The sequence below is a fragment of the Coptis chinensis genome, chromosome 2, assembly GCF_015680905.1.
Source record: "Coptis chinensis isolate HL-2020 chromosome 2, ASM1568090v1, whole genome shotgun sequence".
In the NCBI taxonomy this organism is placed as follows: Eukaryota; Viridiplantae; Streptophyta; class Magnoliopsida; order Ranunculales; family Ranunculaceae; genus Coptis; species Coptis chinensis.
This window is the reverse complement of record NC_141457.1, coordinates 63,747,501-63,773,615: the sequence shown is the minus strand read 5'-3', so window position 1 is coordinate 63,773,615 and position 26,115 is coordinate 63,747,501. Positions and strand designations below refer to the sequence as shown.

The window sequence follows — 26,115 nt, the reverse complement described above, 5'->3', positions numbered from 1 at the left end:
TTTTTCTATTTGATACATGTTGTCCGCTACTGGAAAAATCCCTCATTAAATGGGTTTTGCCAAAACCCAACCTCTATGCTGAATATATGGGTTATGCTACTCTAGTGGTTCTTGTACCATCTTTACAAGATGCTTACCATGATTTTGTTTTTCCTCAGGTACGTGTTGTCATTGCCAAATTCTATAAACAATCATTTTCTCCTAACATTAGAGCAATGCTTTAATTTTGAAACATTTAGATTTAAAGACTAATATTTTTATTCATCTTCGTTTTGCAGCCTGCATTTGATATCCATTCAGATCTCAAAAATCAGGTATATTCTTATGTTAGTTTCATACTAAGTCTGTTTTCTATTTTTCTGTATTGGCCCTTATTAATCATATCATTACTATTCATATTCATTGTTCTTTCTTCTCTCTTGACCCAAATTACCCATCTTACAAATCCAAGGCTTTTCGATGCAAATAAGGTAAAACGGCTGGTCTCTGCCCACTTAGGCAAAAAAGCTTGATATTTTGATGTAGTCTCACTCTTCAACCGTAAAGGAGAGAAGCTTCGATATGTAAAGCTTCTTCTGCAATTCAAGTTTGTTACAAGGAGCAATTCAAGTTTGTTACAAGGCAGTATGTATAGAGTCAATTCTTCAATGTTAGATTCTGCAGTGAGCTTGCATTAAGCTTGGCTAAGAGAAGTTCAAAAGAAGGCTATGAAGACAAACTATGGTGGGCTGGTCTTTCTTGTTGTTTTATAAGTCGTTGTCCACTGGTTCCTTGTAAGTGTTAGAACTGGTTATTTGTAAGTGTAGGTGTGTTAATACAATTGTTGAGTGAAATTTACTATGTGGGACTACGCATGTAGTAGAGTTACAATTATATTGTTTGTTGAGAATACAATGTTATATATATTAAATATTTTTAATACAAGATTTCTTATTTTATTTGTGTGGTAATCAGATGTGGATGGATGAATGGAAATAATTGTATAGAAGTGATTAGAGCACTTGCATAGGTAGTTTCAAAAAATATATGGCAACAGGTGCATTATTATGTTTTTTTAAAAAGCAAAACGAAAATATGATTAGTGACGCCACAACGCCGTCACAAATACAAAATACCGTCACAAAATTATTGACGCCATAATGCTGTCAAAAATTTAAAATACCACCACAAAATTACTGACGCCAACATGCCGTCACAAATTCAAAATACCATCACAAAATTACTGACGCCAAAATGCCGTCACAAATTTTTGTGACCCAAATTGAGACGCCTATTTGGCGTTACAAATATTATTTTGTGACGCCAAATAGGCGTCACAAAAAAGCTGTTTTGGTGTAGTGTATGTCAAAACGACTGGCTCGGAAAGAACATTTTAATAATCTAAGTCTTAACTCAATTAGAGTAGTGAAAGTGGATGAAAGATGTATTACAGTAAATTCCTATAGAGAAACCCTTTTTGGACTTAAGTAATTAGATTTTTAGGCTTGATTTAGTGGCCCATAACACAGCTCCAAAGCCTAAGCACGAAATTGTAAACCTAACTCTCTCTTATATAAAGAGGATGAAGGCGAAACTCTCTCTCTCTCTCTCTCTCTCTTTGTTTTAGTATAGTTTAAGTAATTAGAATTTATAATTCTAGCCTCTATAAAACCTCTATTAAATACCTTCAAGTTATTATTATAATTCAACTCAATTGCTTCTCTTGCTATTATGTCTTCTTTTCATTCTTTTGTTCATGATAGTCCCATGAATCAAAGCCAAACTCCCATTAGAGAGAATTTGAATAAAATTTTGAGAGGACTTGATTTGTTAGTATAGATTTGTTGTTTAGGGTTTCAAGTTTAAGTTTTTCTTGACTTAGAGATAATAAGAGTTTAACCTAAACTAGATAATAGTGAGTTTGCCATGAGAATGGGAACAAACTTTCTCTCATACTAATTAGTTTATGACTAGAGATAGTATAAAGTAATTAGAGGTCATTAAAGGTCTAGTCTTTATATTTTAACCTTGTGTGGGAATATTTAGACTAGGGTTTTCTATACAAATTTATACTAGCATGTTAAGAAATTAAAAAGTGGATTTCAATCTCTCTCTATTCTTTTACATATTTTATTCAAGTCATATTCAATTGTTTTAATTAAATTAGTACAAGTTAAATTCATATATTTAGTTTTGTAGTATAAATTCACATCCATAAATATTGCTCTTACCATTGTTTTATTGTGTTTGATTAGTTGAATTCGTTTAAGTCTAGAGAGTTAAGAGTAGAACGATTCTGTACTCTATATATTGCATGAATATATATATGTGAGAGTAGAAAATAAATAATTGATAATGTAAGAATAAATTAGAGAAATCTAGTAGGGTGCTTTTACGTTTATCAAATGGCGACGTTGCCATCTTAAACTCACTCAAGACAAGAATTCAATTGGTTGAATCCAAGGGGCAATCTCCCATTCTCTACCCACCCACCCTTTTAATTTTTCATTCTTGTTTCTCATATTTTCTTTAATGTTCAAACTTGATATTCATTATTTTAAACTAAGAGCGTGCATGCTCTCCCTTAAGACTGCAGACTCATAGTGAAGAATACTACGGTAAATGTATTTTTTAAATTTTTGAAAATTCTGAAACTTTTCAGGCATAATCTTTAAGGTGTTGTTGATTTACTGGGATTTATCCAGATTTTTCCTAGTTGTTTTACCTAGTGAACTAATACCATCTTTTCACTGCTGTATTGCATCTTTCATACCGTAAGTTTCTAGAAAAATAGATGAGTAGGGTTACTTAGGCAGTTCTAAAAATTCTAAAATTTTTACAAGAGTATCTATCATAAGTCAGGAGTTTGCAGTAAAAAGTTGAAGAGGTTTTGATTTGTTTTGACCACCTAACTAGTGGATTGTTTCCAGTGTGTTTCTGCAGTTTTGCAACACTTAATATCTGGAACAACAAACAATAAGGAGAGTTTGTAGAACTCCAATTGCTTTAAAATATTTACTGGAATATGCATGATCTATCAGGAGTCTCCAGTAAACTTGTAGCGATTTTTGGCTCTATTTTGATTGGTTAAACATTCGGTTGTTTGTATTGTGTCCGACAACTGTTTCGCAAACTTTGCAGGGTAATAGAAGGACTTTCATAACTCCGATTGTTCTAAAATTTTACAGGCTACTTATTGGACGTCTTAGAAAACTACTATAAAACTTTTAAATTATTTGGAGCGCACAGGCACCCTATTATACCTATATTTAAGCATGCACACGCCCTGCCTTCCGGTAACCTTGTTTTGCGTTTTCTTTCCAGTTTCAAGGCCCATCCCATCAGAAAATTGTGCGAAAGCCTATTTCTAAAAAAAATAAAATAACAGAGAGTGCATGCGTCCTTGTTACTTTATAATTAAGTGCGCCCGGGCCCTTTCGAAAAAAGTCCGATTTACATAAGTTAGTTACAATTCATATTTTCGTTGGAAATAATTGCGGGTTTAGTGTTCCAAGCTTCTACAAGACATTAAGATTCATATTAAAGACTATATTCATAAGCGTAGCAAGGAGGCATTCATGTTCTCCTCCTTTCACTCATCGTTTCTTCTATCAGAGGAGTTTAATTCTAGTATATCAGGCTCTGTTTGATTGATGTTCGTGTTTCTTTCATATTGGAGTTAGCCTTGCATGAAATTAAGGTCTGGTAAGAAAAAACCATCTAACGTTATATATTGTAAACGTCAACGCACACACCTATCTAAAATATCACACACCACACCTGCAACAATGGCTAAAGAACCAGAGACTCCTCTCTCTGATTTTTACAAAGCCCTGATCGATGGACCTAAGTTGTGCATCGTTCTTGCAGACCCAGTGGGGGATTTTCGAATTCCCCCGAATATATTTAACTTGTTACCAACTTTCATGGGTTAGACCACGAGAAACCTTATCACCATATGCGTAGGATATAACAAGTTCTCACTACATTCCATCATCCTAGCGTAAGTCCAGATCAAGTTAAACTTAGGGTGTTTCCATTCACCCTAGCCGACAAGGCGACATCTTGGTTAACTGCCCAAACGCCAAACTTCGTGGACTCATGGGCTAAACTTGTTCAATTTTTCATAGAACAATTTTACCCACCACTAGAGACAGATGAAATTCTTTAAAAGATTCATTTCTTCCACCAGAACCCTCATGAATTCTTTTCAGAGGCCTGGAATCGTTTCACTGATCTTCTCATTGAATGCCCTCATCATAATCTTGCGAAAGATACGCTAGTTTGTGCCTTCTTCAAGGGGTTTTCACATCATCATAAGGAGGTTCTAGATATTATGAATGGGGGTAGTTTTCTTAATAAAGGAGTTTGGAGGCTTATAAATTCTTAGAAGATCAATCTAAGAGAAATAACAATTAGGGAGGTAACGACTCTTCCCGCTCCACTCCTTCTTCTTCAACAGTTAAGACTGCCAGTATGTTTCAGGTTAAACCTGATCCCGAGCTCCGAACTCTTATCGATGCCCTCACTAAAAAGGTAGATATCATCTCTGTTCAACAACAACCTATTTCAGTCATGAACATAAACTCTACTCGCTATAATGTCTGTTTTAGTCTTGAACATTCCAACTTCTATTGTCCTCTTGTCTATGAACAACCACCACCGCAGCCAGAAAATGTCTGCTCTTTTAATAACAACCCTAACACACAATGGAGGCAAAACCCTAATTATAATCCACACCAACAAGCTACACCTCCAGGTTTTAATAATCAAAATGTTAGGCCCACTACAAACTTCAACCATTTTATTCCGCATCAAGGACAAGGAAACTTAGGTGACCAGAACAGAGGTTTAGTGCCCATGACCCGAAACTATCAACATCTAGACATGAACGCTCAACAAGTCTTAATTCCAGTCAAACCATCTACAGACGAAGTAGTAGTGACCTTGTTGGAAAAACAAAATCAAATTATGCAACAAAACTCCAACTTGATGAAAGATCAGTATGACCAAAACTCTAACATAATGCTACAACAAATGATGCAAATGATGCAGTCTTTGTGCCAAAAGGTTATTGGCATGTCCCCTAACCAAAATAATAATCAAACAGGCGTGTTTCCATGTCAAGCAGTGCCTAATTCTACATCAACAAACACCGCCTTCGAAGTAAACAGTATTCAATGTAATGGTAATATAACCTCAGGGGAAATACAGGCAGTCACTACCCTTCGTTTAGGTAGAGTAGTTGATAACAAAGTGACTATGCCTGTAGATCTCCCGCAAACGGAAGCTGAAAATGAAACCATACCGAATACTATCATAGAAACTCTACAACCATGTAGAAGTTCCAATCTAACCACAACCAAAAGATACAACCTTACTAAATACCACCATAGAAATTGATGATCCTACACCTGTAGAGGTTCCAATATAGACACCTAGATGGAAAACGGTTAAAGATAAAGCAAAGACTAATAATATTATTGACGACCTTTATGCTAAATATATAGATAAACCACCGTATCCTCAGAGACTAGTTATGTCTAAAAAGGACAAGAATTTTGATGAGATTAGGGAAGTGTTTAAAAATCTGATTATAAACCTACCTTTTCTAGATGTTATAAAAAGTCTACCTGGACACGCTAAGTTTCTAAAAGAGTTGTGCACCAAGAAGATGAAAGCTAACATACCCCAAGAAGCCTTTTTAACTGAACAATATTCCTCTTTATCTGAACATAACGGAGTTGTGTTAAGTACAAGGACCCTGGTTGTCCTACTGTACAATGCACCTTAGGCGATACATTCATAACAACTGCTTTATTAGACCTGGGGACGAGTATTAACTTACTCCCATTTTATTTATATAAACAGCTAGGTCTCCATGAACTTAAACCAACCAAAATGACTTTGTAGTTAGTTGATCGTTCTATTAAGTACCTCAAGGGCGGGGCTGAAAACATTCTCGTTAAAGTTCAGGACTTTTACTATCTAGCCGACTTCGTTATTCTTGACACAAAAGTTGCTCATGATTCCATTCCCATCATCTTAGGGCATCATTTCTTGGCAACTGCCAATGCCCAAATCAATTGTCGGGATGGATCGATGACTCTTTCCTTTGACAATCTTTCTGTGGAGGTTAACATGTTTAGAATCAAGCATGGACAACTAGGTTTTCCTGTAGAAGGAGAAGTAAAGTTTATTGAGAGTTTTGTATATCACATTAGTGCAGCCGACGCCTTAGTCCCCACACTAATAAATACCAGTCATTTACCACCACCTCGATTCCCCTCCTTCTACCTTTTCAAAGACACCTTCAGTTTGAACTAAACCTTCTTGTTTCTCTTGTGCTTCATGACTTTCTAAACCCATCTGGTGAAGAAGTAATACCCAAGGACAAGCCACCTGACATTTTTTTTTATTTTTTTCATTCCTTCCTTCTAAAACTTATCCACATCCCAAGTATTTTCGAAAATCATCCATTTTCTCACACTCATTCACTTGGCATCCCTTTCGTAGGAGGAAAAAGAAGAAATTGTATGCTCGATTAGATTCTAGATCCATCAGAATTCACTCCTATTCCACTAAGCCACGTCATATGAAATCTTTGTGTTTAATTCTGTTTGATGGTGCATTCTGTGTTAATTATTTATGGAAAGACCCACAACTTTTTCGACTGTTGATATATGGTAAGAGCATTGTACATATATATTAGATAAAGTTTCAAGTATCTGACTTTATAAGACCCAAGTTTTTGTACAATACCACCTTTCTGGAGTATAGGCCACAAAATTTTTCAAACTTAAAAAGAGTTTTCAAATTTTGTTTGAGGGTAGCATATTTTGGTATTTCATTTCAAATCTTTTCGCCACCTTTTGCCTGTCATGTTTACTCTGGTAAAGTCTATGTTAGTTAGTACGTAACAGTTTAATTATGTTTCATGTTATCATATCATCTTTATAATATTTCTGTTATAGGTACTGCCAATTTTTGTTTCATTTCTATGGTAAATTCTTTTCTTATCTCTTTACACTTTGAGGACAAAGTGTTTGATTATTTAGGGGTAGGATAGAAACATTTGCAAAAATTAGGCATTTTTAGGATGCAAATTATGCACTTTTCTTTATAAAATATTAAAAATCATTAAAATTAGTTAGTTACGTAATTTAATTGTGTTATTGAATTGTTTCATGAATCCCCTTCTCCCATATTATTTGGGGGTGTTATATTTAATTTTAGCACATTGTACGTTCATGTATTAAAATTGCATATATAAATATTGAAATATAGAATCCATAGGCCTTATTGATTTTATTAGGATGCATAATGTAATTAGGTACCTTAATTTCGTGAAATTTCTTATTTCATGGAATTTCGGAAGCTAATCCGATAGGAGCCACGATAGGCGCATGCTTGATTTGTGAACGTATGGTATTATTTTATTTATGTTAGAGTCCGCTTATGTCCCCAGCGCTATTTATTATTTCATGTTATCCCTATAACAAGAGGAACTCATATAGGAGATGCGCATGTTTTTATTTCTTTATATTAGTATAGATTAACCTTCTTTTTCAGGTGCTCCCATTTACAAGCACGTTTCTATGGTACTCTCTATCATTTATTTTCATTCCATACTTTGGAGACAAAGCATGATTCTGTTTGGGGGTGGTATAGAAACACGTTGTAAATGTTTAAGCACATATTAGGTTGTATATTACGTATTATTTGTCTTATAAAAATTAGAAAAAAAAAATCAAAAATATAGTTTATGCTATGCACTTTGAGATAATGGTATTGTTCCCTTCTCCATGATGATATTAATCTATAAATCTCACTTAGTACTTGAATTAGGATTTAATTTTTGAAACTTAGATTAATATATAGGTAATAGTCATTGCATCTTTTCATGAACATTTTGCATGAGCATCTATGATTGTAATTGGCAATATTTTTCTGAGACTTAGGTTAGAGTACTTAATACATATCCTGTGAGCATCTAGCCAAAAAGCCCATATGAATTAATATCTGAGTAATGACACAAGGGAGAAGTCAATTCCAAGTAGAGAAATTACACATCCACTTGTTTGATCACCATACCATATCCTAAGCGAGAATTTAGGCCCTCTTTGGATCGATATAGCAAGAAATTTACACCTATATGAAATTTATTATCTGCTAGTCACCCCCACTAAGCCTTTCATTAGCCTTTCCACAAACCACAAATCCTTTACACAATAAAACAAAATAAAATATAAAATTAGCCTACCTATTTGGATAAGTCTGAGAAATAGGATGAGTAAAGAAAATAAAAGAGAAAAACATGTGTAACCAAAAAATTAGTTAGTTGATTCGAAAGAAAAAGAAATAGAAAAAGATAAGAAAAGAAAGCCTCCAAAAGGAAAGTAAAATAAAATTTAGAACTCCAAAAATAGAATCAAAAGGAGACAAAAGCCAAAACAAAATGGCTAAGGATGGAAACAAAGTGTAGGAGCAAAATTAGAACGAGGTTTTCTCTAGTTACATAATATGAAGACCCTATTTTCTCAGATTTGTCTTTTTAAATATCCATTTCCTTCCCTCTTTAACCAATACCTATGCCACGTATCACCTAATAAAGACCTCTATCTCAATTAGGAATAGGTTGGTGTGATAGTAAATGATAGATGTGTTTGATCGACCTCAGCTTCCTTGGATTGTCATTGAGATTGTGAGGAAACATGTGCCCACTGCACACTGGAGTTAGCAAACTTGAGTAGAAAAATCAGAGTGTTATGTGTCTTGACACATTCCTTGTGAGACTTACCTAGGCACGCTACCCAAAAGTTTCAGAAAAAGACCTGCCACTACATTTCATAGCATAGTTCATTATATAGTTTTTTATCTTAAGATGATTTGATTATTATGCATGTATTAATTTAGGAGTTAGATTGATGATCTTTGTTTAAATACTAGTTAGATGTATAAATATCTGAGATAAATTAGGGGACAATTACTTTTATTTATTTGTCGTTGTAGTATAAATGATGTTTGTGAGTAGCTTCTCTAGAAAACTCTCACGAGGCTATAACTTATCCACTAGGGAATTCTTAGTGGTTTAAGGCCTTATTGCATATGGTCAATGCAGTCGTACTCAGCGAAACGAGAGTAGTTGGGAATACATTTTTGGTCACTTATTTTTATTTCACATATTTGCTTGAAGACAAGCAAAATGCTGTTGGGGGTGGTTTGATAAGAGCCCAAAACTGTAGTTTCAACCCCTTAATAATATTATATTTAGGCCAATTATGTTTATAATAAATAAGAGTTAGTAATGTTTACGTGTTTTTGTGTATATCAGGTATTTTAATCAATTATATGAAGAAATACATCACTTTTGCAAGAGAAAGGAGTCAAATTGCTTGCTAGAGAAATTATATAATTAAATCCCAAGTTTCAAAGAGAAAAAGCATTTTTAAAGCCTAGTCAAAGCTCAAAAGTCAAAGTCAACGCGGATAGAAGAAGAGCAAAAAAGTCAACAGAACTTCCGCAGGCCGTATCTTTGGACTCAGACCTCGGAATTGAGCCTATTATATGTCAAAACGACTGGCTCGGAAAGAGATTTCTAATGGTCCAAGCGTTGACCTAATCAAAATAGTAAAAGTGGACAAAATGGGTGTTGCAGTAAATTTCCACAGAGAAACCCTTTTTGGACTTAAGTAATTAGGTTTTGAGCTTGATTTAGTGGCCCAAAACACAGCTCCAAAGGCCATGCACGAAATTGTAAACCTAACCTTCTTTTATATAAAGAAGATGAAGGCAAAACTCTATTCTCTCTCTCTCTCTCCCCCCCTTTCTTTAGTTTAGTATAATTTAAGTAATTAGAGTTTATAATTGTAGCCTCCATAAAACCTCTATTAAATACCTTCAAGTTATTATTATTATTTAATTCAATTATTTCTCTTTATATTATGTCTTCTTTTCATTCTTTTGTTCATGATAGTCCCATGAATCAAAGCTAAACTCCCATTATAGGGAGTTTGAATGAAGTTTTGAGAGAACTTGATTTGTTAGTATAGATTTGTTGTTTAGGGTTTTAAGTTTAGGTTTTTCTTGGCTTAGAAATAAGAAGAGTTTAACCTAAACTAGATAATAGTGAGTTTGCCATGAGAATAGGAACAAACTTTCTCTCATGCTAATTAGTTTATGACTAGAGATAGTATAAAGTAATTAGGGATCATTAAAGGTCTAGTATTTATATTTTAACCTTGTGTGAGAATATCTAGACTAGGGTTTTCTATACAAATCTATGCTAGCATGTCAAGAAATTAAAAAGTGATTTCAATCTCTCTCTATTCTTCTCCATATTTTATTCAAGTCATATTCAATTGTTTTAATTAAATTAGTATAAGTTAAATTCATATATTTAGTTTCATAGTATAAATTCACATCCATAAATATTGCTCTCACCATTAATATTTTCTTGTGTTTGATTAGTTGATGAATTCGTTTAAGTCTAGAGAGTTAAGAGTAGAACGATTCCGTACTCTATATATTGCATGAATATATATGTGAGAGTAAGAAATATATAATTGATAACGTAATAATAAATTAGAGAAATCTAGTAGGGTGTTTTTACATTTATCAGGCATCCTAGGTCTTCCCAAACGACAGGACATACATCTCCAAGTCAAAATTCCTACCAAGATATCAAAACTACATGGAACAAGCATTTAGATAAAAGTAAGCTAATATTTTGAAGCAAACATGCATTTCATAAGGGCAAAATACAACTACCTGAACATACTCAGGAAACTAGTTCTATAACGTCATCATCCCGAACTGCCCAGAACAATCCAGGAAACCAGTTCGTTTAAATACCAAAATTAAAGCGGATAGTAAAGGCGAACTGCCTAGGTCGCCCCAGGTTATCAGCTCTTAATGTATCTGACTAATGCCACGCAACAACAATAAATAAGGCGAACAACCCAGGCAAGCCCAGGAAACCAGCTCTATTGTATCATAACAACTAATCACAAAGATAAACCAAAACAATGGGACATTCACTCATAGCTGACAAGATCCAAGAGATATTCGGCAAATTCTCAGTGGCTAGGGGCTCCAGTGCGTCCTCCAAAGCGGCTGCATCCAAGGCTAGATCCGAGTCAACACCATTCATGTGAACAGTACCTTCGGATACAGGAAGAACAGTACTAGCATCTCCAGGTGCGTCCATCATTGTTGCACCTCGAGCCCCACATTCTAATTCCTCCTGTAAAGCGAGATATTTCTGCTCCAGCTCGTTATAATCTTTGGCTTTTAGTAAGCCTCTCCCAAACAGTCTCATAGGGCGCCCTTTTTGCGCCTTGTCTGAATCGCCGCTTTCTCCACGCATCCGGTGTAGAATGCCACCTCGTCATTCGCTTCCTCCAACACCCCTACCAAGGCCATTTTCTCCAGAGCGACCTAATCGTGCTGCTTCTTCAGTTCATCAAAACTAGACTGAAGTGAGACTTGAACGGTACATACATTCTCCAATTCTTCCTTCATATTTTCTCGTTTGCTCTTTTCAGCATCAGCGATCAGGGCTAGCTCTTTCAGTTTCTGGTACTCAGATAGTACCTGCGAAGCAACAGCGCACTTACACATCAACACACTGTTCTACATACATACAACAAAAAGCCAAATAACACAAGCACTTACTAGACAATACCTAAGATCCATCGCCCTCACATTCACAGCAAGGTCTCCCATGGCGTCCAGGTTCTGCCGGTCTCCATCGAGAGCAATGGTATCCATCAAGTAGCTCGCTATAGGAGCTGACTGGAAGCTACAATCAGAGCTCAGCACGTACCGAGTCTCACCAATGTCGGGATTGACATAGGAGACCCCCTTCTCAAGAGCACAGCCCTTTCCCTTACCAGAACCAGTCTTGGCACCAACTTTACTCAAAGCCTTTTCTTTGCCTCTACTAGCAGACGGAACAACAACAACAACAGCACTATTTTTCTCCTTTTCAAGGGAGTTCAGATCCACATCTCTCAAGTCAACCCTCTAGAACGTCCTACCCCGGTAACTCGAACCACCATCAATTCGCCCACTTGTGCTCTCGACATAGCGATGACTCGAATCCCCCTCCAGACGAGCCGCCTTGGCTGCCCTATCATCATCAACACCAGCCTTCCTCTTTAACAAACTTCCTGGTTTACGAACTGGCACACTAAGTTCGTCTATATTCGGCCACCAGAGCAGGCCACGCCTCCAGGTGTGTTCCCGGGAAGTAGGCTCAGAACCAGGGTGGTAACCCTTCCTACCAGAACGCTTGGTCACACCACCATCACCCCTAGAGGTCCCACCACCACCTACATGCCTCACCAGCCCACTTCAGCTCTTGTTCCTAGCCTCCATAGTTACAATGCCACTCTCTTCCCTCTCCATAACAAGTTCGTTAGAAGACTCATTATCAGCCTGACCACGAATTTTTTTCTTCTGACTCCTCCTCTTCAGCTATATATGACGACCTCCCCTCTCCACAAAGTAGGTCGCTACCTCGGGCAACTTCTCCCGCTTCTCAGAACGTCTAAGCTTAGTGAACTTCTCAATCACACCACGATTCATTCACCTGGTAATAACGACATCTGCAAAACAAGCAACCCCGACGTCAATTCAGTATTGCTCAATATACAACAAAGGACACCAAAACATACCAGAAAAATCGCAAACCTTAGTTTGCACTCCAAACCCACTAGCACAAAAATTTCCAATTAACAGTAACGACCTCCTCTCCCAAGGCCCGTTACTCAGACCATCCAAAACGCTCGACTTCCTTGTCTGCGTCTGCAAACTGAAATTATTGGCACGAGATCGCTTCACAGTGAAGTGCTCAAGAATATCAACAACATCAATACGGTACTTCCTGCTATCGTTAAACAGATCGAAAACTCTAAGCAACCGCCAGGTGTTGCCAACAAACGGGCATGGCGCTTTCTTACAAAAGTTCAAAAAAGTGCAAGTAAGTTTCGAGAACGGTATCCTCATACCAGCTCGTAACTGCCCCTTACAGACAACCACCCCAAAACCTAGTGGTATGTAACCGTTGCTAAACACGTCTGCATCCTCCCCCAGTTTTCATGTATATCTCCAGGTCGCTTACATGTATATCATAAGCTTCCCTTAACTCTACAAAAGCTTTCATATCCTAGGCGGTAAACCACTAGAGGATGACGAAAACCTATTACCAGAACTGCTCGCCACAACGACTACAGAGTCAGAACCAACATCTTCAACTTCCTTACTCAATGCAACCTCTCGAATCTCATCAGATCGAGTATCATCTGAATCATACATACTTCCTCTTCTAATACAAGTTCACGACAATAAATTACTACAGCTAAACCTAACGAACCCAATGGAAAACAAGAATCAAAAGAAAGAAAAGTGCAAAGGAAAATGGCAGAAACTAACTTAGCCTCTTGAACTCAAAAGATGCAATGAGAAACTCCTCATTTCTCCAGGCGTATATTGCAAGCCACCGGTCTGTTTACCAAAGAAACAAAATCATGTTATTCAACCTTAATGTGCCACATCGCTCCACAAAACGGGGCGGTTAGCTTGTGACCCTTCAAATCAACCGTCCCACGTGCCATCCATGTGCCAACTTAAATCTCTCACCAGATCGCTATCCAGTACTTAACGACCTGCTGAGAGGGGGCTGTGTGAGGGAATAATATACACTTCCATTGAATATTAGCCACATGTCCAGCACACCAAGATGATCACACTCATCCACACGTCTAGGTCGCTGATGACCAGTTCATACAAGTTGAGTGACCTTATCAGCACCGAACGTCCTTCTCCCAGAACGCCCGCGTCCATGACGTCAAGCTTCCAGAACGCTAGCTCTAGCCAGCACCCTAACGGCTAGTAATGCATGTTGCAGCTGGCATCATCAAGACCAGAGCTTCAGCTACGCTCACCATTACTCCACCGCAGGCCGCCTTCATGGTTCATTAAATGTCATCAAGTCCAAAACTTGACCTGACACAAGAGAGGAGGAGGCGTAGTCACCCTTACCTATATAAAGAAGAGGAGGAACTACATCTGACCTGATTCAAGTCTCCCCCTAGAGAGAGAGAACTTGATACGTAGGCAGTTTGTCCAAACAAACTCGGTCAAACCTATCAATCAACCCATCTCCCCCATATTGCCTACTCCAGTAAGGTCAAACGAAACTTAACATTTACAATGGGGAAGAACTAGTTAGAAGAATGTCATCAATATAGATAAGCATGTAAGTGAGGGTATTATGTGATGCTTTTATGAACAAATAAGGGTCTTCTTTTGAAAACTCAAATCCAAGAGATAAAAGAGCTTGTATTAAATTAAGATTTGGGTGTTCATGAGAGTGGAGCAAGCTGCTTGCCATGGCAGTGATTTGGGTTCAAATTTTCTCTAGTTCCTCTCATTCCAAATGAAGCTTATTGTCGTACAAGCAAAAGCTTTGAAAATGCTAGTTGTTGATGTGTTAGAGTTGCAAATTCTCATGATTTGATATCACTCACAATTTAAGTTCATAGTCGATGCACTGAGTCCTAGCTGTGATTTGACACAACTCCAAATGAATTTAGAGTATTGGCAATAAAAAAAAAAGATGATGTGAGTTCTCCCTAACCATGTTGCTCAAACAACAACTAGCTAGAAGAATGCAAACCTTTCTTTTTAACCATCCTGTCTTGGGTGGCAAATAACTGCCAAGCAGTAAAAGAGTGCTTGGGCATGAGTAGTTTGGCCCAAACTAGATTATACCAAACCATTTTCTCTATTAGAATTTTAATAGCTTCATATGCAGACTCAGAGGAGAAGAGACCATTAGAGTTTAATTTGGAGTCCAAATAATCTCGTCCTCATGTAAAAAATCTATTGATGTGTATCTAATTTAGGTTTGATGGTATAAGTGCCACCATAAAATGTTGAAAAAGGAAAAAACTAAACATTTAAGAAAGGTCTCACCGGGATTCGAACCCAGGTCGCTGGATTCAAAGTCCAGAGTGCTAACCACTACACCATGAAACCTTCAGACAAACTCCCACATTAAAAATAACGAAATCTAAATAAATAAAAAGTAAAAACTTGGTTCATAACGTTATATATAATTCAAGCTCCACTCTTCACTTCATTTACCAAACACCAAACAAATTTTCTTTCTTTTTTTTTCAAATCCTAAAAATTTCCCACATTCTAAAAAAAAGTAATAAAAAATGGCAGACGAAGAATACGAAGAAGTATTAAGCGATAAACAAAAAATAGAAATCGCTAAATGGTTTCTAACTAACTCACCTCCCGGTGAAATCCAATACGTCGCTAAAGGTAGTGGTGGTCCCCATTCTCAAATCTATATTGATTTTTTTTTTTTTTTTTTGTTTTTACATTGATTGATTAAATTTTTGTTTTGGGTTAAATTTGTAGATGTCCGGTCGGTTTTAATGAACGAGGCTTTGTATAATACGGCGTGTGTTGAGGCGTTCCCGGTTCATAATAAAGATCATATTATTTCTCTTGAATTGAGTAATGGGAGTGGTGATGTAAGTTTTTAACATTCATTCTCTTGGGGGTTGTTTGTTTTTTTTGAATTCAGCATTCAGAGCCTCTTAAACTTAAGTTTTAAGCATTCAGAGGTTCAAAACTTGTTTGTTTTTTTTAAGTAGTTTAAGCATTCAGTGGTACTTTTAGCATTCAGCATTCAGCACCAAAATTTCTTCTGAATGCTGAATTCTAATACTTGAAACAAGAAAGTCCCTTCTTGCCTTTTCTTAAGAACCCATCTACTTTCCTACCTTGACTTTTATGGCTTCAAAATAAGTTCTTCAAAATTTGATGTTGGCGTCACGGGTTTTTTCATTTTTTTGGGTGAATGATATCCACTTTGTTAAAAATAGAATTACATATATATATTCTGAAAATAAACAAAATATGAAAATAAACCGTTAAAATATATTTGTGAAAACATATTTTAAATAAATTTATTTATCATTTATTTTTTTCGATAATCTATCTCTTCTCTTTAAATATAATATATATTTTGTTTAACAAGAAATCAAGTTAGTGTTTAAAATAGATAGCATGAGTAAAATTGTCCGAATGATTTATATTCAGCCTTCAGAGCCAGGTTATTCTAACAGAAAACAAACATGTTTTTTAGAATTCAGCAATCAGCATTTAGCATTCAGAGGATGAGCCATTCAGCATTCAGCATTCATAGGCTCAGAAAAACAAACGACCCCTTGGGCAGATTAATGGGCTCTGTGGATGGCTATCTCATTTCACACTATGTTTTTTCAGGTGCTCATTACAACATTTGGGGAACTCAACAAGAATGAGTATCTTGACCCCAGGACTGCCCAAGTTGCTATTGTTGATCATGTCAAGCAGGTAATATTTTTCTTTTGTATTAGACTATGTATAATACACAGAAAGGTGATAGTTTCAGTGCTTTCTACATGTTCAAATATATGTTTCTCATAATACTTCTCATGCTTCAGAAGTTTGTTTATTTTACTAAAACTCATCATTTCTAGAGCGGACCAGAGGAAGGAAATTGAAACTTCTCTTTTTAACAAGTGATACACCAACTGTGAATCTGTTAAATTTGAAACTAGGCAAAAGAACATGTAGCATGGAAAAAAATAGGGAGTGAGTAACTTCTCATTACATCTAGAAATAACAAGAACAAATATGGAGTTGTGAGTCCCTTGGGGCCAAGAAGGACGCTTTTGGCCCAACACCATGAAGATATGATCCAATATCTGACCTATAGCAAAGGGAAAAAAATCTTCTGTTAACATGTTTTTTCTGCTATTACTGACTGTCTCATCTTTCATTGATATGTCATACACTTTTCCTTTAGTTTTTTGATGCTATAAAGTGTATTTGCATTATTAGTAACACTATAAATTGGTTCAGGTTTGCACAGAGGTAAGGCATGCCACTGACGAGGAGCTTCCTTCTCCTTATATTGAAGAATTTCGGTGCGTTCATGTGGCCTGGGCCATGGGATAATCTCTTATAAACTAGTATGTTTCCTTGTATAGGCTCTTAGTGTTTGCGGCAAATGCTATAAGTGTTGAACTGGATAAGAGTGCAAGTGATATTAATTTAAACTGGTGATGCACATAGAAATACATCTTTAATTGAGATGTAGTCGTAAAAGAGAACATAAAATAAGGAAATTATGCACTGAAAGCTCAATAGTCAACAGTTGCAAGAATATCTCCAACAGTTAAATGGGCTTCTTTAAATCGAGAGACATAGCTAGAATGAGGGATCTCGTGGTCTGCTTTTGTGTGCATGCATATCAGACAATCAATAAGCTATTGAACCTGGCTCTTGGATTGTCGATGTTAATATTACATGCCAGGGTGTACGATACATGTCATATTTGGTGCAGTCATAAGTATGATTTCACATTAATTTACATTCAAAGTAACATTTAGAACTTACTTAATTGTGGTAAATATAGATTATTTACAATATAACTTCTCTTGGTGTCATGACATTTTGCGAACCAAAATCTAGAATTATGTCAAATTATGTGCAGTCATAAATATCATATCATATTAATTTACATGTAAATTAACATTTAGAACTTAATTGTTGGTGGTACTTCACATTATTCTTTGCATAATGACTTTTTCCGAGCAAAGCAAGTCCAAGATCTAGAATCTACCTGGCACATACAAGCCTAGGCAGCATAGTTCGTAGGTCTGTACATGCTTTCTAGTCTCAACTTACATGGATTTCTGGTTCCAGTTCACTTTTTGTTTTGTAAATTTCATCTTTGGTCAATGCAGATGTGCTCTGGATGCAGAAATTGTCAAGTATGTTGGCGAAGCTTATCCAAAAGGCATCTGTTCAGTTTACTGTACTAATGGGAAAGATGTGGAAGAACCTGGATTTGATTTTGAATTTGTGATGTTAATTTCTGCTGCTAGACATAGTCCACAAAATTTCTGGTATGTGAAATCACAGCCTTTATTACTGATGCCACTTCATTTTCTTCCCTTGTTCTTTGTAGACTTCTTGAAAGTGTAAGTGATTTTTTTTTCAGAGTATACCCCCGCATTTTGGTTTGTATGAAAAGGTCACCGGTTTGATTGTATATCTACCTCCGGATGAATGACATGAATTTTGAGTGTGCTTTTGTATTATTTAAATTTATCAAGAGAACTCAACGTAACACATAAGTGATAAAGAGGAGTGATACATCAAGATATACTTAGGTAAATTGTACATCAAATGTTGTCCGCTGGATAATTAAACCACGAATTTGAAAGTATAAACTAAAAGTCGAGTTGGAAATCGGATAGGATTCGTTCTACATTAATATCTGAGGAACCTTGCTAAATTGGGATGTTAGGGCAAATGAATGGACGTGTTGGTGATGCTCAAGTTGAACCGTCAATAAGGAAGTATGTAAATTGTGTTATTTAGTTAGGTTGATCTTTACCATCAGAATATTTGTATGTGGTCTCATCACTAGGAAATTTTATACTTTGGTCTTAAATCTCATGCAGATTTTTTTTTCCATGTGAGTCTAAAGTCACAAATGCATTTGATACTGGATGATTGTATGTCTCCATCGTAATTGGATTGACAAACCTTCACCATTGCTTCATGAGTAACCTTCTTCATGGAAACTTCTTGAAGTTCCCTTGGAAATGGATATTGAGTTAGTAGTTTGGTGATTTGGTCTTGAAGTTAATAGCATCGGAGCAGGCTATACTATTTAGCCCCAAAGGGTCCGTTTACTCCACGTCATCTAAGTATGTTTCTTCATGTGTTAAGCTCAAGTTACCCTACACGTGAGAGGGCATGTTGAAATGCCTAATATAACCCTGCATCACCGCATGGGACATTGAAAGCCTTATATAACGGTGTATGAGCTTCGGGGCCTCTCCACTCATTGCCAATTGGTTTTGAGTTTGATGCCCATATTGGCATATTTAAGGTGGTAACTTAGAGCATCTTTAATGGTAATAGCTCAAAAACACCAATTTTTTTGACCAAACCAAATACCAAATCACTCAAACACCAAACATCTTTAGTCTAGACATCAACTTTTCAACACCAAATGATGTGTCTTGGGGGGGACCACAATTTGATTTACTTGGGGGGACCAAAATTTGATTTCTCTTGGGGGGACCACAAGGAAAAAAATATGAAAACCAATGACACGTGGTTGTTAGTTATTGATGTCTTTTATTTGTTTTGAGGGGGATCACAAGCTATACATTTGGTGAGAAAGCCCACCCGGTGTTGGAAAAGCCGTGCAGTTTTTGAAGATTTGCGACGTACATTTGATGAAATATCAAATGTGTTTGGTTTGATGATTTTTTGCTGTTAGAATGATTTGGTCTCTTCACTAAAGTTGGTTTTTTACCAAAATTTCAAGACTTTGGTGTTTGGTCATGAATTGGTGTCACCATTAAAGATGCTCTTAGTAGGCTATTGTATTTGGCCCAAAGGGTATATTTACTCCACGTCATCCAAGTGTGTGAAGCCCACGTGTTAGGATCAAGTAACGACAGAGGTGAGGGAGAGTGTTGAGATGTGAGTCTTGGCACGTGGAGTATGGTCTCACACGGGATATTTAAAGCTTGATTTATAGCATAAAAGTTCATGGGCCTCCATAAAAGTTCCACAGGGGATACTTGAGTTGAGAGGTCTTGCAACTTATATACTGTCATGCAAGTCTTTCAATTTCCCATGTGTGACTATATTAAACATCTGAATAGTATAAAACGTCTTTTCTCGCCATGTTTTACTGGCAATGATGGACATATGGGCACCCCAAGGCGTATGAGTGGAATGCACAGAGCCATTATATCTGTGAGTTTGACTTTGTGAAAGCAGATACTTTAAGAATAATCTATGTACGATTGTACCTTAAGCAAGTACAGTGTAGTTTGGTCAAGCTTACTTAAAGTTTGATCTGTAAATGTAAATCTACTCTTGGTTCACTTGGTTCCTTGTGAACGTCAGTGCCAAGGTTTCTCTTACTGCATGAACTAGCATCTCGAACTCCAAATTAAGTTCCTGACTCCTTCAGTACTTTACACACTTTAGTGAGCGAATGGGAGATGGATGAAACCAGACACGGAGCTAATGCCAATACTGGCTTTCCATACTGGAAGTACAAACACCACAAGGCCAAAGATTACCAAACCCATTATCTAAGGAAGTGAGATTTTCGAACAAATATCAACGTTGATGATTTGTCTAAGTTTCTAAGTCCAATTGGATCCCCAGCAAAGCGAGCGTTGATTATTGACAAAGTATTTTGCATAAAATATTATTTTCTCTTCTCCATGTGAAACCTTAGCATATTGCAATATTCTCGGCAACCCTGAAATAAGAGTTATCAAATCTTTCCTTACCAGTGTTTATACCAATTTTTCTTTTAAGAATACCAGCTTTGGAGAAATATTTTGGTCCAATATGTCATTTTGTTCTAAGGTCTGTCTAGGTCATCACTTACTATTGCAGTAAAAAACCGTCCTTGCATATTATAGATTCAACGATTTACTTAGATTCTAACCCTTTTGTGCACTGCACAGCAATGGAAGTTGGCGTTCAATTTGGAAAATTGAGTTCAAGGATGATTTGCAAATAATTGAACTTAGAGGTACTTTGCAGGTACTGCCTTCACACTAATCTTGGTGTCATGGTATAAGAAAATGCAATTTACACAAGTCATGAGATGGTATCATATTCCTGGATGAATCATGTGTTGGCATTTGCATGTGGATAGCATTCACATGCACTTAATCATAAACGAAAATTGATGATTTGGTTTCATTCAGGTGGGGGCCCATTACTTTGAAGAAGGAAATGTGCAGCTAGATGCTAACCATGAATGCAAGGATTCAACTATGTTACAGGTTATGTCATCCAACCACCAGCATTTTTCACATAACAGAAATATGTATTTCTATATATATATATATATATATATATATATAATATGTTAATAATCGCGCCTCCCATCTACAGTCCCGCAATAGTGTTATAATATTTTTTTATGTATCTCTCAATCACTTCGTCACTTTTTGTCTGATTTAATACAGTTTTGCCCATATACTTTTGCATATTTACAAATTTAGTCTTGTTTACATTTTGGTTTGGTCAACTATTTCGGGCTGTATACGAGCAGGTTCCGTTTACCATATTTTTTATGCCATACTCCACAACTGCACCTACAATGCGAATTATAACATAGTTTTTTGTGGATGTGTTCAACTAACCATGAAGATCACCTCTATAAAATTTCAACTCATTTGATAATGTTTAACTATGTCCAAAGATGATTGCAAAATCGAATAATCTGAGACATTAAAAAAAATTCAAAGTTGACAATGATTTTGAACTAGGTTAGAGATTTCCAAATGAGATGAATTTTTGTGTAGATGCTATCTATGATTAGTAGATCATATCCACAAAGTATTAGCCCTTAACTCATTTTGTAGCGGGGGTGTGGTATAAAAAGTGTGGTAAACGGAACGTGCTCGATATATGTATATTACAATACATGTTAAAAGACAACAAATGAGTAGAACATCTACGTTCTACATCGAACTTAAAAAACTATTGATTACTGAACCTTTGAGAGAGTCTCTGGCTGATTGTGGTGTTCTCGCACTATATTTTTCTTAAGAATCACATTTTTTAGTTGGGTGGTCGAACACATCCTTAGAGTGTGATATCAAAACACACAACAAGCAAATTACAGCACAAGACAAATGTGGTTCACTTGATGTAGGTTGCCGCTATGGAGCATAAAGATTTGAACCGAATAAATCAATTTAAAAGGAACCAACTTTGCTCTACTTTCTTGATCAGGATACTGCAAAAAGGAACGTTTAAATAGTAATTGTATTCACGGTAACGAATTTGGATATATCTTTTTTTTTTTTTTTTTTTTTATCGGTAAAATGTGATGTGTATATATATAATCATAAAGTCAAACTTCGTAGGATGTGATATCCCACTCAGATACAACAAAGGGAAAAACAAATACAATTTCGATACTAAAAAAAACTACAACTGTGAGAGAAAGCTAAAATTTGGATATCTTTTTCATGAACAGATGTGACAGTTTAAGATGTTCTGCGGTTGGAATTTGGAACCGTAATAATCTTTGAGAGTATTTAGTATACTCAGAGGGATGGCATAGTTCAGTATTTATAATAGCTTTCAGTTTAATAACATTTTGAACAATGAGGATAGGTTAGTGTTTTTTATCCCTCCGTTGGATGTTGTTTCTGGAAATTTTGTAGATGCGGAGATCAATGATAGAATGTACTCTAGGAGGGTTCAATATTAATACAGGTGAGGGTCTGCCTAACCCTAGCTTAACTTTCAAAAAAAAAACATTTTGAACAATCTAGCACTACAAAGTGGTTTTAACTTTACATGACCAGTGAAGAAAAACTTATATCTAGAACGCTGGGTTTGACCTTTTCCTATCCTTCCCCCATGTGTTTCGATAATACTTTTCTTCCTCCTTTGTTTGTACCTGACTCATCAAGTGCATATTTTCCTCTTTGGTTTTGATATTTGATGAACAGAAAATCATGTACAACCAATCATTTTCTTATAAATTAGACACTTCATTCCCCTCCCCCTCCTGTTACTGTGTCTAAACTCCAAAGTGCAGAAATCTTGAACTGCATAGGGCTGACATTAACATTTACTTTCAGTCACCCGAAGATTGTGCGGTTTCCATAGCAAACATTATTCGCCACCATGAGACCGAGTACTTGGCATCTTTAGAGGTTTGCACTCTGATATCATTTCTTTTTAATATGGATGAATTCCTTGACAGTAAATATTTACTAATGTTTGCACTTTGGCAGACTTCCTACTTGAATTTGCCGGATACCACTTTCAAGGTACTTCAGTTGTTTTCTTTTCTTTTCAATATCGTAAGAGAAAATACAATAGTAAAATAAAAGTGGCGAAGAGGGAGCATCTTGACAGCGTTCTCATATCATTTAGTATATGATTTAAGTATATGATTTAGTTATAAAACACTCATTATGCCCAGACAATCCAGTTGATCTGCCCCTCCTTTGACAACAGGAGCATAGCCTTATGCACACATTCCAGTTGATCTTTAATTTTTTTTCATCAATTAAAAAACACTGTTTTAACGGGAGCTAGATGGCATATCTTTATTAAAACCTTTGATGGACATCGCAAACATTTAAAATCTCATCAATTCTTTTTTTTTGAAGAGGTAAACGATCAATATATATATATAAAAGCGATAGTTACAATATAGGATGAGATATCCTACTAAGAACAGAAAACAAAAGACAACAGCAAGGAAAAGCAAAAATACAACAGTGATTAAACATCTCATCATATTTGATGATTGGAATTTGATTATGTACATATTTTCATTGCCTATTCCTGAAATTCTTATTTACTTGTGATGCAGGACCTGCGGAGAAAGCTTCCAGTTACTCGTACCCTATTCCCATGGCACAATACTTTGCAAATTAGTCTGAACAGAGACATTACAAAAGAAATAGGCACTGGAAAATGAAAATATCAAGAGAAGGATATTGATTCTTTATAGCTGTGAGCTAAATCTTTTCACAGAATGAATCCCATGTGTTCACGTTTCTTCCTCGGTGTTTGTATGCTAATTCAGGGTTTTTTCGTTTTTGTTTTGTTTTGTCCTTCAAAATATCAGAATCTTTTTGAGCTCAAGCTCAAAGTTTATACAAAAGCCTTTGTTCAGATATAAACTACAAGGATAATGTGATTTTACTTGTTTCATGTCCCAAGGACTGTGGAAACTCTCCAACATGTAAAAATGGAAGGTGAGTTGGCGCTTGTCAATTGCTGAACTGTTCATATTCCGAATTTCTGATATGATCTGGTGCTGAAAGTGGTTTTATGTGTTCCTTGGTAATTGGAATTACATTGGGTATTTGTTGGAAGCCCTTCGGACGGCTAGTTTGACAGTTTTTCCATGATTATAGTTTTAGTCTGAAAGATGCATAGATCTCCTGACTTGTGATCCCTCACCCTCTCAGCCTCTGTGGACTGTGGGTAACGTTACATGTGGTTTTGCTGCGGACTGCTGAAAAGTTGATTGAAATAGCTATGAAAGAAGGTTAAACCTCTAATATTCCCCTTTCACAAGTAACTTAAAATTTGCGTAATTGAGCTGATAACATGTTGTTATTAAACGTTAATCATCGGATGTTGCCAGTGGATATATCTAAATAAGACATTGATCTGCCCAACCTTCTAGATTTCCAATTCATTGTATGCAAGGCCTGCATGAAAACGAAATTAAGCACTTGTATAGAAATATATATAGTTCAGAAAAGAGTATTCAAATTATATCAAAGAAAGCAATATTAAGAAAAGAGATCAGATTATAAGAATTCCGATCAAGCCCAAGTTGGGTTGATGGTGATTTCCAATATATCAAATAAGCAATGTTAACAAATGAGATAAGCTGATCATCCAAACAGAAACAAAATAGGCCTCGTTAAAGAGAAAATGAACAATAGTTCTACCTTGCTAGCATCTTCAGTTCCTTAAAGTCCAAAAGAGAATCATCCTACCCAACTCTCTTAAAGTCCAAAAGAGAATCATCCTTCGCAATGAAAGTGTATATATGAATTTTCCAATTAGTTCCTCGCCTGAAATAGTTATAACAAGTGCATATTTCGGACTGTTTAATATATTGAAACCATCATGTCTCGAGAGTAAATCCCGTCTCCCTCTATTTATAATTTCAAAAGAGGTATAACGGACAATCAGAATCAACACAATTGGGCAGACATCTAACATTTACGACATAGATAACAACGATCTCGTGTACATTTTTAATGGGCAACCATATTACTTACTCTCTGCAAAATGGTAAATCTGGCGGTCATTATGGTGGGCCAGGCCCTCCTCGATATAAGCAGGGGATTAATACATGTGTTTGAAGTTTGAACTGGGCCTTTATTGTGGTCCACGCAGGCCCATCCAGAAAACACATTTGGCGCCAAATATTGGCAAAATAAATATTTAAGGTATTTTTTACTTCCAAGAAATTGGGCTAGAGAGTCCCATTTAAAAAAATAAACAACTCAAAAGCCCTATCCATAATTTTTTTGGGTTTTAATACCCCTCTATTGTTTTTATCCGCCGTAAGTGTGTTTTTATAGAAAATCTTTAGAATCTAAGCTTTTGACTCGAGACCAGGTGCCACCTGTTATTTTTTAATATAAATTATTCTCTTTTTCACCCTTCCAAGATAACTACTTGTTGATAAGATAACTACCATAATAAAATTGAATAAGATAACTACTTTTAGATAAGATAACTACTAGAACAAAAAGAGTAGATTTTGGGTTTGAATAAAATTTAGCAAAAAGTACCGTGTATTGCTCCAAAAGTTAAATTTGACACTACCTGTTTTCATCCGAATATGGACGTTATAAACTTATACATTTTAAAATGCAGATGCACCATGTTATAAACTTATATATTTTAAAATGCAGATGCACCACGTTATAAACTTATATATTTTAAAATGTAGATGCACCACGTTATAAACTTATACATTTTAAAATGCATACACACCACGATTTTAAAATGCATACAAAATGCATTTGATTATTTATTTTGTGGGTTTGATTAACTACTATTAAATGAAACGGGTTGGTTTAGGGTTTAATGTTTATAAATTTAGGATATAGGGATTAGGGTTTAGTGTCTTAAGGTTTAGGCTTTAGGCTTAGGGTCTAGTTTATAGGGGTTAGGGTTTAGTGTCTTAAGGTTTAGAGTTTAGGCTTAGGGTCTAGTTTATAATGATTTTGGGTTTAGTGTCTAGTGGTTTGGAGTTTAGACTTAACGACTAGTGTCAAATGCCTCCACAAAATATTGGAGGCATAATATTTTTAGTTTTTTCATTACCGAAAAGCTAGTGTGCGCAGGGTGTACTCAGCGTATAGCATCTGGGCCACTCATATAGGCACATCTGGTTTGGTGTATTGCAGCAAAGAAGTACTGTCCAAGGGCTCTCATTCCTGTGCACTCATACACTCTGATGCACCCTAGATGTCCTCTTTTCATTATATGCATTTTTAAATG

At 36.0% G+C, this 26,115-nt stretch overlaps 1 protein-coding gene, 1 long non-coding RNA gene and 2 other non-coding genes across 4 annotated transcripts; 1 reads left to right on the top strand and 3 right to left on the bottom strand.

Annotated features, from left to right (window-relative positions):
• Positions 1-4,139: 4,139 nt before the first annotated feature.
• LOC147517112 (small nucleolar RNA R71) lies at positions 4,140-4,245 on the bottom strand. The gene has a single exon (XR_015214568.1). It is a non-coding gene; the product is annotated as a small nucleolar RNA R71 (small nucleolar RNA).
• Positions 4,246-14,952: 10,707 nt separating this feature from the next.
• TRNAQ-UUG (transfer RNA glutamine (anticodon UUG)) lies at positions 14,953-15,024 on the bottom strand. Its single transcript has one exon. It is a non-coding gene; the product is annotated as a tRNA-Gln (tRNA).
• A 77-nt stretch (positions 15,025-15,101) lies between these two features.
• On the top strand, positions 15,102-23,762 carry CPA (Subunits of heterodimeric actin filament capping protein Capz superfamily). The gene is made up of 11 exons (XM_086589507.1): positions 15,102-15,318; positions 15,418-15,533; positions 16,291-16,380; positions 16,912-16,976; positions 17,799-17,960; positions 20,565-20,643; positions 20,811-20,888; positions 22,707-22,781; positions 22,863-22,898; positions 23,450-23,592; positions 23,708-23,762. Exons 1-10 carry the CDS (start codon positions 15,210-15,212, stop codon positions 23,555-23,557), a joined length of 918 nt encoding a protein of 305 aa, XP_086445633.1. The 5' UTR covers positions 15,102-15,209; the 3' UTR covers positions 23,558-23,592; positions 23,708-23,762.
• LOC147517109 (uncharacterized) lies at positions 22,479-24,770 on the bottom strand. Its single transcript, XR_015211351.1, has 2 exons — positions 24,546-24,770; positions 22,479-24,299 (listed from the first exon to the last, which is right to left on the bottom strand). It is a non-coding gene; the product is annotated as an uncharacterized LOC147517109 (long non-coding RNA).
• Between the last annotated feature and the right edge of the window lie 1,345 nt (positions 24,771-26,115).